We start from the raw sequence: 12,732 nt of genomic DNA on the forward strand, positions 1-12,732 counted from the left end.
GAGAGATAAAGAGAGAGGATAGAAGAGAAGGAGAGATAAAGAGAGGGTAGAAGAGAAGGAGAGATAAAGAGAGGGTAGAAGAGAATGAGCGGTAAAGAGAGAGGACAGAAGAGAAGAGATAAAGAGAGAGGACAGAAGAGAAGGAGAGATAAAGAGAGGGTAGAAGAGAAGGAGAGATAAAGAGAGAGGGTAGAAGAGAAGGAGAGATAAAGAGAGGGTAGAAGAGAAGGAGAGATAAAGAGAGAGGATAGAAGAGGAGAGATAAAGAGAGAGGATAGAAGAGAAGGAGAGATAAAGAGAGAGGATAGAAGAGAAGGAGAGATAAAGAGAGGGTAGAAGAGAAGGAGAGATAAAGAGAGGGTAGAAGAGGAGGAGAGATAGAGGGGTAGAAGAGAAGGAGAGATAAAGAGAGAGGGTAGAAGAGAAGGAGAGATAGAGAGAGAAGGAGAGATAAAGAGAGGGTAGAAGAGAAGGAGAGATAAAGAGAGAGAGTAGAAGAGAAGGAGAGATAAAGACAGAGGGTAGAAGAGAAGGAGAGATCAAGAGAGGGTAGAAGAGAAGGAGAGATAAAGAGAGGTTGAGATAGATAAATTATAGAAGACACAAAACCCACCAGAAAACCAAGAAAACGACACAAACCCAACAAAAACACAAGTAAAAAATCTAGACAACTTCCTTTCTCCCCCACTCCCCCTCTCCTCTCCCCTCTCTCCTCCCCTTCTCCACTCACCATAAACTGCACGTTGTCGAAGCCGTTGGCCAGTAGGTGGTTCTCGTATTGGACCAGTCCAATGCTGTCCAGCCATTGGCCCACAGACTGCATGGGGCACCGGGGACCTATGAGGGGGTGAAGGGGCAGACGCTTCAGGAGGGAGTAGCCATCCACCCGGTAACACCGGCAGTCGGGCTGGGAGAGCTGGCACTGCCACATCATGTTGCGGGCAATGTGGCTGTCGAACGAGCTCGCCATGGTAGAGGAAGAGTGTGGAGGAGAGGGGAAAGAGAAGGGGAGGATGGTAGGATGGATGGGGGGGTTGGATGATGGGGGTTGGGGTTGGGGTTAGGCTTGGCTGAGGGTTATGAGCATGGCTGAGGGGTGAGGATGGAGGGGCGAAGCATGCTAGGGTGCTGGGGCACAAGGGGGGTAGAGGGATAAGTTTAGGGTGGTTGGAGGTAGATCCAGGGATTTGGAAAAGAGGGGAGAGGGCTAGGGTTAGATCCAGAGAAGAGGTGCCGTCCTGGGGGTAAGATCCATGAGAGAGAGGGTGCAGAGGCTGGTGGTAAGATAGATCCGATAGATGCGTGTGTCTTGCTGCTGCTTTCCTTTCACGCTCTCAGCTGTTGCTCCTGCCTGCCTGTTCGCCTCGCTTGTGTATGTGTACGAGTGTGTGCGTGCGTGTGTGTCTGAGCAGGAACGAGAGAGAGAGAGAGAGAGAGAAGGAGATAGGGAGAGCTGCCTGCTTGGTAGAATTCTCTTTATCAAGTACTCCCACACTCAACTGGATGCTTTCTGCAGCCTTCTCTCTCTCTCTCTCGCTCTCCCCCGCTCTCTCTCTCCACTCTGCCTTCCTCTCCCATTCTCCCTCCTCTTTCTATCCTCCCTCCCTACTCCAGTTTCTCACTCACTCTCTCTCCCTCGATCTCTCTGCTCTCCCTTCTTTCTCTCTCGCTCTTTTCTTGGTTCTCCCTCTATTGCTTCCTTTCCCTTCTCTCTCTCCGTCGATATCTCTCTCCCCTCCTTCTCTTTCTCCCCCTCTCTCTCTCCCCCTCCCTCTATCTCAGTGCCTTGCATCAGATGAGCCTCTTTGTCTGAGAGCTGAGCTGCCCCAACATACACAATGTGGGTGCGGGTGCATGTGCGTTGGTGGGAGACAGCAGGTTTAGCACATAGCGCAAACAGCATTTCTCAAAGTGGTTACCATGGTAAGGGAATGCTTCACATGCACAGGAGAGGAGAGGCGGGAGGATAGAGATCAGGGGAAATAGAGAGAGAGAGAGAGAGAGAGGGGGGGGGAGGCAGGAGGATGGGGAAAGAAGGGGGAAGATAGAGGGAAAGAGAAGGGGGAGAGAGAGAGAGAGAGAGAGGAGGCAGGAGGATGGGGAAAGAAGGGGGAAGATAGAGGGAAAGAGAAGGAGGAGAGAGAGGTGAGAGAGGAGGCAGGAGGATGGGGAAAGAAGGGGGAAGATAGAGGGAAAGAGAAGGAGGAGAGAGAGGTGAGAGAGGAGGCAGGAGGATGGGGAAAGAAGGGGGAAGATAGAGGGAAAGAGAAGGAGGAGAGAGAGAGAGAGGAGGCAGGAGGATGGGGAAAGAAGGGGGAAGATAGAGGGAAAGAGAAGGAGGAGAGAGAGGTGAGAGAGGAGGCAGGACTATGGGGAAAGAAGGGGGAAGATAGAGGGAAAGAGAAGGAGGAGAGAGAGGTGAGAGAGGAGGCAGGAGGATGGGGAAAGAAGGGGGAAGATAGAGGGAAAGAGAAGGAGGAGAGAGAGGTGAGAGAGGAGGCAGGAGGATGGGGAAAGAAGGGGGAAGATAGAGGGAAAGAGAAGGAGGAGAGAGAGGTGAGAGAGGAGGCAGGAGGATGGGGAAAGAAGGGGGAAGATAGAAGGAAAGAGAAGGAGGAGAGAGAGGTGAGAGAAGGACAAGTGGGAATGAGACAGAACTGAGGAGGAAAGAGGGAGGAGGCAGGAGGGAGAGAATGAGATAGAGGAGAAAGGATGGAAGCTGGGGATTTCAGTTCAGTGCAGTTTCTGACTATCTGTTTACCTGCATTATTCTCCTTGATCCCTTCTGAGCTCGTGCCAGTGCTGATGCCAGCCCCAATGGAGCTCATTATCTTATCAATCTGAATGGAGAGAAGGAGAAAAGTGAGGAGAGAGAGGAGAGAGAGGAGAGAAGAGAGAGAAGAGAGGAGAGAAGAGAGAAGAGAGAAGAGAGAGAAGAGAGGAGAGAGAGAAGAGAGGAGAGAGAGGAGAGAAGAGAGAGGAGAGAAAAGAGAGGAGAGAGAGGAGAGAGGAGAGAAGAGGAGAGAGAAGAGAGGAGAGAAGAGAGAAGAGAGAGAAGAGAGGAGAGAGAGAAGAGAGGAGAGAGAGGAGAGAAGAGAGAGAAGAGAGAGGAGAGAGAGGAGAGAGGAGAGAAGAGAGAGAAGAGAGAGAAGAGAGAGGAGAGAAGAGAGAGGAGAGAAGAGAGGAGAGAGAAGAGAGGAGAGAAGAGAGAGGAGAGAGAAGAGAGAGAAGAGAGGAGAGAGAGGAGAGAAGAGAGAAGAGAGAAGAGAGAAGAGGAGAGAGGAGAGAAGCGAGAGAAGAGAGAGAAGACAGAGAGTTGCAATTTAGAAAATGTTCTTGCTGTATCTCTAGCTGCCTATATGTATATTGGTGACATGGTCGTTATAAATTCTAATGAATGGCAATCAATCACCTTTGAATTTTATTGAGTTGACAAGCGAGGAGGACAGAGGAGACTGAAGGAGGAAAGGGGGAGATTTGGAGGAAGAAGGGGAGGGAGAGAAAGGAGGGGAGAAGATGGATGGAAAAGCATGAAAGAGAGAGAAAGAGTAACCATCTAGGTTATGGCTTCAGAAGCCTCTGTCTGCCTTTAAACTCGTCTACAGTAGGATTCCACAGCAGGAATCTGACCCTAGACCTGCTGTTAAGCACTCAACTGTGCTGCGCAGCACCATACATCTGACAGGCTCAATGACTGCCTATGGGGGCTACTACATGATTGCTGACTCACTGATCTAAGATCAGAGAGCTCCCCCAAATTACACAATTCCTCATTTTAAAGTAGTCTATGGAATGGGAAAATTGGGATTTCCACATTGGGTTTGAGTACAAAAGCAATAGATCACTAAGTTAGCAACATAGCTAAGAGTGAATGGATCTCATGTAGCCTACACTTGTTTACAGCATTGCATCATATTCAGGGTCAGGAAAACAGTAATTTTGTAATTTCAAGGAGAAATCTGCAGCTGAAACAATTACAAAGCGTTCTTCCCGCCACTGTTTCTGTAAGAAGCTGAGGGATTGGGGCTAGAGAACTATAACCACTTCAATTCATAGAAAGACCTATGGACTGAACAGATATCAAAATGATAGTTTTAACCATTTTAAAACTATCATTAACCATTAACCATCACAGCCCTACCATTTGAGGCTATAACCTACTTGTTACATTTCATTTGTTTACAAACACTGGAGTAAAACAAGCTTATATTCTGGGTTCTGATGGGGTATGACAGTTGAACTAAGCTCATGAGGCGTTTATGAGTTATATTCTTCAAGAATCAAATGGGTACATATAATTGATTTCTAAGTCCAAAAATGGATGCATCAACAGCAGATTGCCTGTTTAAGAGCACTATCCATATAAGTACATACAGTTCTTTAGTGAGCCTTCCCTTGTGGCCATCCTCTTGCTTATAGCAGAACGGTCTCTTGCATTTCTTCCCAAAATAGAACAAATACACAACATGACCAAAAGTATGTGGACACCTGCTAGTCAAACATCTCATTCCAAAATCATGGGCATTAATATGGAGTTGGTCCCCCCTTTGCTGTTATAACAGGCTCCAATCTTCTGGGAGGCTTTCCAGTAGATGTTGGAACATTGCTGGGGGAACTTGCTTCCATTCAGCCACAAGATCATTTGTGAGGTGGGGCACTGATGTTGGGTGATTAGGACTGGCTGGCAGTCGGCGTTCCAATTCATCCCAAAGGTGTTTGAAGGGGTTGAGGTCATGGCACTGTGCAGGCCAGTCAAGTTCTTCCACACCTGTTGCCACAAAGTTGGAAGCACATAATCATCTAGAATGTCATTGTATGCTGTAGCATTAAGATTTCCCTTCACTGGAACTAAGGAGCCCAAACCATGAAAAACAACCCCAGACCATTATTCCTCCTCCACCAAACTTTACAGTTGGCACTATGCCTTCGGCAGATAGCGTTCTCCTGGTAGCGTTCTCCGCCAAACCCAGATTTGTCCGTCGGAATGCCAGATGGTGAGCGTGATTCATCACTCCAGAGAACGCGTTTCCACTGCTCCAATGGCAGTGAGCTTTACACCACTCTAGCCGCCGCTTGCCATTACGCATGGTGATCTTAGGCTTGTGTGTGGCTGCTCGGCCATGGAAACCCACTTCATGAAGCTCCTGACAAACAGTTCTTGTGCTGACGTTGCTTCCAGAGTCAGTTTGGAACTCAGTAGTGAGTGTTGCAACTGAGGAATAGAAGTTTTACGCGCTTCATGCTTCAGCGGTCCCGTTCTGTGAGCTTGTGTGTCCTACCACTTTGTGGCTCAGCCATTGTTGCTCCTAGACGTTTCCACTTGACTATAACACCCCTCACAGTTGACCAGGGCAGCTCTAGCAGAGCAGAAATTTGACAAACTGACTTGTTGGAAAGGTGGGATCCTATGACGGTGCCACGTTGAAAGTCACTGAGCGCTTCAGTAAGGCCATTCTACTGCCAATGTTTGTCTATGGAGATTGCGTGGCTGTGTGCTCGATTTTATACACCTGTCAGGTGTGGCTGAAATAGACAAATCTACTCATTTGAATAGGTGTCCACATAGTTTTCTATATAAAGTGTGGATTTCCTTTCTTTTCCCAGCGCTCCCATTCTGTTTTCCCGAAGTAGGTAATTAAATATGACCCTTCTCTGTATAATTGCTGCAGATTAATAGAAGAATCTGTAGGTCATTTATCATCATCATTCAGCCTCTATAGAATTGTATGGCGTGTGCAATGTATGGCAAACCATCGCTAATGAACGAAACACTGGGATCATCACAGTCCTACTATACAGCATGTGAAAAACTGGGATCATCACAGTCCTACTATACAGCATGTGAAAAACTGGGATCATCACAGTCCTACTATACAGCATGTGAAAAACTGGGATCATCACAGTCCTACTATACAGCATGTGAAAAAGCCATATGATCAAACACATCAATTAGATCACACATGTCAAACACACCCATTATATTAGCCAATCAGCTTACATGTTTTGTTGCTATGTTCAGGAGTGCAGAATCCAGTCTAGAACAAGGCTCTACACTAATGATGATGTTTTGGACTGTAAAGTGGCAATTAGTGAGGTTGATATCTTTCTAATGAATTGTATAGGCTGATCATATGTGTAAGGAAGAGGTGGCTTAACGTGGGTGTGTTCCTGGGTGTGTTCCTGGGTGTGTTCCTGGGTGTGTTCATGGGTGTGTTCCTGGGTGTGTTCCTGGGTGTGTTCCTGGGTGTGTTCCTGGGTGTGTTCCTGGGTGTGTTCCTGGGTGTGTTCCTGTGTGTGTTCCTGGGTGTGTTCCTGTGTGTGTTCCTGTGTGTGTTCCTGGGTGTGTTCCTGGGTGTGTTCCTGGGTGTGTTCCTGGGTGTGTTCCTGGGTGTGTTCCTGGGTGTGTTCCTGGGTGTGTTCCTGTGTGTGTTCCTGGGTGTGTTCCTGGGTGTGTTCCTGGGTGTGTTCCTGGGTGTGTTCCTGTGTGTGTTCCTGGGTGTGTTCCTGGGTGTGTTCCTGGGTGTGTTCCTGGGTGTGTTCCTGGGTGTGTTCCTGTGTGTGTTCCTGGGTGTGTTCCTGGGTGTGTTCCTGGGTGTGTTCCTGGATATGAAGCTGGACTCCTTTTCCTGCATATCTTAACATCGGTCACCTCTCCAAACACACCCAAGAAAAGCATTAGTGGTGGTGTGTGTGTGAATAGTGTGATCAGAAGATCATTTGGCTGTGAGTCAGTGTGTATAATATTTCTCAACAATGGAAATAAACACATGGATCACAATCATGCTTAAAAGTATGTCAGAGGGACTTTACCACCACCCGTACACCACCCCCGGGCGGACACACACACACACACACACACACACACACACACACACACACACACACACACACACACACACACACACACACACACACACACACACACACACACACACACACACACACACACACACACACACACTTTTCTTGGGATGCCTTTACTTTCCATCTCTCCATCGCTGCATCTCTCCATCTCTCCATCTCTCTATCTCTCTATCTCTGCATGCATTTTTCATACCTTTTTTCTTATTCAATCTCCTCTCTTTTCTTAATTTCCTCTCATCTTTTTTTTTTTACTTTACAGAAGAGAAAGTAAAGTAACCTGGACATTCCTGTTGTTTTTCTCTTGGACCAGAAACTAATTGTGTAGAACAGACTCACAGATAATTGACCACGTCTTAATAGACCACGTCAAATCATTTGTTCTTTAAGTTCTAGACATGACATTTCTATCTGACTGAAAGCCACAGCGCGTGCTTCTCTCACCTCCTCCCATTCAGCAGTGAAGGAGGGTGTTCTCTCTAGCTGGCCCCCAGGACTGGCGGTGTCCCCTGGGCTTCCTCTCGGCCCCTGGCCCCCAGCCCCCGACCCCCAGTGGTACTCCTCCTGAAAGAGACAGTCAACACACTGTCCATTACATCTACGTTTAACAATGGATCCATCAATTGGATCAATATCATTTATCAAGTTGGACAACTGTCTGTGGCTTGAAGCAAATTCTAAGGTGAGGTTCTGTAACAGTCATTCCCCCAATGGTAAACAAACAAACAAACGGTTACATTTACCAAGACCCACCCTCTCAGTGTAATAAGCCTGGGGCTGTACTTTTAACCGCAATTAATATTACACCTGACATTTCACACAAGATAAAGAGGGAATGGTCAAAATAACAGCACTGTTTCTCCATTAAAATGGGATATAAACACGACAACAGAACGTACCTGTATGGGCGACACAGCCACCAGGTTGGAGTCAGACTTGGACAGTGACTTGGAGAGCTTTAGGTCCAGCACACTGCGAGGTATGGATCTCATCCTGCCCAGGGTAAAGGCCCTGTCCTCGTATCCAGTAGCCGGTGTCCCCTCCCTGGGTCCGCCAGCTCCCGACACACCCCCCCTCACCACCACCGCCTCCCCGTTCCAACCATATGGCGAGGAGGAGGAGGAGGGCGAGGCGCTCTGGGGGTTCTGGTTTACCCGGGTGTGGAAAATGGTGCGATAGACTACCTGAGGTTTGGGGGGTCTGTCGTCTTTGAGGGGGTCTTTGGGGGACTTCAGAGCCAACGCCTCGTTTCCTGTGTGAGGGATAATGAGGGGCGGTGGCAGTCCAATTCCTAATTCAAAGGGCTGGGTTACCGAAGCGAGATTGCCGTGGTTACCGAGCGTGGTTACCGGGCTGGTGTGGGGGTCCGAGGGGGTGTGTTTTCGGGCTTTGGGGTTGGTGTTGGAGGTGTAGAGGTGGTAGGGTGTGTCGGGCGTCTCGCAGGCCGGCGAGGAGCCGTGGAGGAGGCCGGCGAACTCTACGGGGACGAGGCTCTGTCGTCGGTCATCTGGTAGTGGGAGTGTATTGGAAGAGGCGGGGGGAGGGTTTTGCTGGTACGGCCCGTCGTCTGAGGAGAGACAACACACACAAGTTAATGTTGGAGTGCACCACACACACATTCCAGATCCAACATACATACACAGACCCACAGATTGGTTGCACACAGTAACCAATCTTACGAGATCTCCCTCTCTCTCTCTCTCTCGCTCGTGCTAACATGGAGACAGTAAAAGGTGCACCACACCCATAGCATAACCACACCACACCATAACCATACCATATCCATACCAATCTAGAAAAACACACAGCAATACAGAGGATCTACAGTATGTTAAAACAACTAGAAAAACACATCAGAATCAGGATTAACAGAGAGTTAAAATAAAGGTAAAAAAACTAAAGAGAGACAGAGAGAAGAATGTTAGAGGGAACACATACATCTGCTGTTGCCCTGTCAAGATGCAGGCTCCTACGGTACACACCACACAACTCCTGACACAGGTCTGACACGGCTGCCTGGTCAACATCACTGTGTGTGTGTTCATGTATGTGTGTGTGAGAGAGAAAAGAGAGAGAGGAAGAGAGAGAGAGAGACCGAATAATAGAAGGCAAGAGAGGGGAGGGTGATGTGGGAGAGAAAGTAAACATTTATTTTAAGACATCACCCAAGAAAGAAAGAAAGAAAGAAAGAAAGAAAGAAAGAAAGAAAGAAAGAAAGAAAGAAAGAAAGAAAGAAAGAAAGAAAGAAAGAAAGAAAGAAAGAAAGAAAGAAAGAAAGAAAGAAAGAAAGAAAGAAAGAAAGAAAGAAAGGAGAGAGAGAGAGAGAGAGAGAGAGAGAGAGAGAGAGAGAGAGAGAGAGAGAGAGAAAGAGAGAGAGAGAAAGAGAGAGAGAGAGGGAGAGAGAGAGAGAGAGAGAGCGCACGTGTGTGATGTATAAGTGTGTCTGGCCCATTGACTGAGTTCGTTGAGGTGTACTTAGAGCCAAATGGATGCTTTGAGAGAGACAGCCACTGTCTGTGTGCAGTGGGGTGAAAGAGGGATTAGGAGACAGAGAGAGGAGAGTCTTTCTGGTCTAACTCAGAAAGAGAGCTGGCCCGTATATCTATGTATGTGTGTGATTCTGCCCGGGGATGGTGTACAGTGTTCTATTTAGTCTTCGTGCACGTACAGTGTCATCCTGAGGTCGCTGAGTACATTTTCCTCCAATTCAAATTGCTAAAGCTTTATTGTCCATTCTTTTCATACACTCAATGCCCTACTCCAATATTGACCACAGATTCATAATGAGATTTGAGAGAGATTAAACTCAATAAACAGACAAACAGGTATGCAGCCAAACAGAGCTGTGTGTATCAGTGTGTGTATTATCAGTGAGCAAAACTATGATCAGCAGGACAACATGGTCTGTGTGTGTGTGTGTGTGTGTGTGTGTGTGTGTGTGTGTGTGTGTGTGTATAACCAAGTATAATACCATGGTGGATACACAGACATTTACACAGTACCATGGTGTATACACATACATTTACACAGTACCATGGTGGATCCACCGACATTTACACAGTACCATGGTGGATACACAGATAATTACGCAGTACCATGGTGGATCCACAGACATTTACACAGTACCATGGTGGATACACAGATAATTAAACAGTACCATGGTGGATCCAGACATTTACACAGTACCATGGTGGATACACAGATAATTACACAGTACCATGGTGGATACACAGATAATTACACAGTACCATGGTGGATACACAGATAATTACACAGTAAAGCTCTGAGAGGGAGACTGCATGTTACTGGATCTCACGTTGAGTCTGTTGGTTATAATAATATGATTGGATAAATGTTATGCACATATGCATCTTATAATCTATAAATACATAAAAAGATTAGTCATTAGCTGGATACATCAGGGGAGATGCTGGCGCCAGCAAATGGATGAAGGACTGGTGTGTATGTGTGTGTGTGTGTGTGTATGAACACAGTGTATTCACAAAGTATTCAGACCCCTTGACCTTTTCCACATTTTGTTACATTACAGCCTTATTCTAAAATGGATTAAATTGTTATTTTGCCTCGTCAATCTATACGGCCCTACCAAGCAAAGAGACAGCAACTGTTCATAGAGTGGATCTGAGAAAAATGGCTTTTATTTACCTTGGTTTCACAGCAACTTTATGCAGTTACTGCTAATATGACCCCCCCATTTTCTCCAAAACACAATACAATAGAGGAAGGATACTTGTCCACATGATTAAGCATGTATTTAATTTGGCAAAAATAACGAACTAATTTTCGACCAAATGAGCAGTTACTGCCTTTCTTCTAGGTAGGGCAGTATACACAATACCCCATAATGACAAAGGAAAAACAGAATTTTAGACATTTTAGAAAATGTGTATATAAAACATTTTAAATCTGAAATATCACATTTACATAAGTATTCAGACCCTTTACGCAGTACTTTGTTGAAGCACCTTGGCATCGATGACAGCTTTGAGTCATCTTGGGTATGAAGCTACAAGTTTGTCACACCTGTATTTGTGGAGTTTCTCCCATTCTTCTCTGCAGATCCTCTCAAGCTCTGTCAGGTTGGATGGGGAGCGTCGCTGCACAGCTATTTTCAAGTCTCTCTAGAGATGTTCGATCGGGTTCAAGTCCGGGCTCTGGCTGGGCCACTCAAGGACATTCAGAGACTTCAGACACTCCTGCGTTGTCTTGGCTGTGTGCTTAGGGTCGTTGACCTGTTGGAAGGACCGAGATCCTCAGCGCTCTGGAGCAGGTTTTCATCAAGGATCTCTCTGTACCTTGCTTCATTCATCGTTCCTTCAATCCAGACTAGTCTCCCAGTCCCTGTTGGTGAAAAACATCCCCACAGCATGATGCTGCCACCACCATGTTTCCTCCAGCCGTGATGCTTGGCAGTCAGGCCAAAGATTTCAATCTTGGTTTCATCAGACCTGAGAATCTTGTGTCTCATGGTCTGAGAGTCCTTTAGGGGGCTGTCATGTGCCTTTTACTGAGGAGGGGCTTCCGTCAGGCCACTCTACCATAAAGGCCTGACTGGTGGAGTGCCTCAGAGATGGTTGTCCTTCTGGAAGGTTCTCCCCTTTCCACAGAGGAACTCTGGAGCTCTGTCAGGGTGACCATCGGGTTCATGGTCACTTCCCTGACCAAGACTCTCCTCCCCCGATTGCTCAGTTTGGCCGAGCGGCCAGCTCTAGGAAGAGTCTTGGTGGTTTCAAACTTCTTCCATTTAAGAACGATGGAGGCCACTGTGTTCTTGGGGACCTTCAATGCTGCAGAAATGTTTTGGTACCCTTCCCCAGATCTGTGCCTCCTGTCTCGGAACTCTATGGACAATTCCTTCGACATCATGGCTTGGTTTTTGCTCTGACATGCACTGTCAACTGTGGGACCTTATATAGACAGGTGTGTGCCTTTCCAAATCATGTCCAATCAATTGAATTTACCACAGGTGGACTCCAATCACGTTATAGAAACATCTCAAGGATGACCAATGGAAACAGGATGCACCTGAGCTCAATTTCGAGTCTCTTGGCAATTCTAATCAATATTCTAATACATTTTAGAATAAGGCTAAAACGTAACAAAATGTAGAAGTCAAGGGGTCTGAATACTTTCAGAATGAACTGTATATATACAGTATATAGAGACAGAGCGAGAGAGACAGGGCGAGAGAGACAGGGCGAGAGAGACAGGGCGAGAGAGACAGGGCGAGAGAGACAGGGCGAGAGAGACAGGGCGAGAGAGACAGGGCGAGAGAGACAGGGCGAGAGAGACAGGGCGAGAGAGACAGAGACAGAGAGAGAGAAAGAGAGAGAGAGAGAGTCTGCTGTACGCAGATGACCTGGTGCTGCTGTCTCCCACTAAAGAGGGGTTACAGCAGCACCTAGATCGTCTTCACAGGTTCTGTCAGACCTGGGCTCTGACCGTTAACCTAAAAAACCCAAATATAATGATGTTCCAAAAAAGGTCTGGAAATCAGGATGATAAATATAAATTCTATTTGGACACAGTTCTATTAGAACACACCAAAAACTACACATATCTAGGACTAAATGTCAGCAGCTTTCACATGGCTGTGAATGAGCTGAGAGACAAACCAAGAAGAGCATTCTATGCCATTAAAAGGAACAATAAAATCGAAATTCCAATTAGAATCTGGCTCAGTTATAGAACCAATTGCTCTATATGGCAGTGAAGTATGGGGTCCACTCTCTAAAAATGAATTTACCAAATGGGACAAACATCCAATCGAAATACTGCATGCAGAGTTTTGCAAGACTGTATTGCAAGTGCAAAGAAAAACTCAAAATAACGCATGTAGAGCAGAATTGG

General features: G+C 46.7%; 1 protein-coding gene and 1 long non-coding RNA gene across 2 annotated transcripts in view; both read right to left on the minus strand.

Moving 5' to 3' along the window:
* Positions 1 to 730: 730 nt before the first annotated feature.
* Positions 731 to 7,409, minus strand: LOC120032135. The gene is made up of 3 exons (XR_005473786.1): positions 7,306 to 7,409; positions 2,762 to 2,840; positions 731 to 837 (listed from the first exon to the last, which is right to left on the minus strand). It is a non-coding gene; the product is annotated as an uncharacterized LOC120032135 (long non-coding RNA).
* A 253-nt stretch (positions 7,410 to 7,662) lies between these two features.
* Positions 7,663 to 12,732, minus strand: part of LOC120032110 (ankyrin repeat and sterile alpha motif domain-containing protein 1B-like) — a 100,986-nt gene continuing 95,916 nt past the window's right edge. The window contains exons 10-11 of the mRNA XM_038978052.1: positions 7,761 to 8,428; positions 7,663 to 7,668 (exon numbers count right to left, since the gene is read on the minus strand). Coding sequence (XP_038833980.1) covers positions 7,663 to 7,668; positions 7,761 to 8,428 — 674 coding nt within the window. The remainder of the gene's footprint in view (positions 7,669 to 7,760; positions 8,429 to 12,732) is intronic.

This window comes from Salvelinus namaycush, chromosome 38 (assembly GCF_016432855.1).
Source record: "Salvelinus namaycush isolate Seneca chromosome 38, SaNama_1.0, whole genome shotgun sequence".
Lineage (NCBI taxonomy): Eukaryota > Metazoa > Chordata > Actinopteri > Salmoniformes > Salmonidae > Salvelinus > Salvelinus namaycush.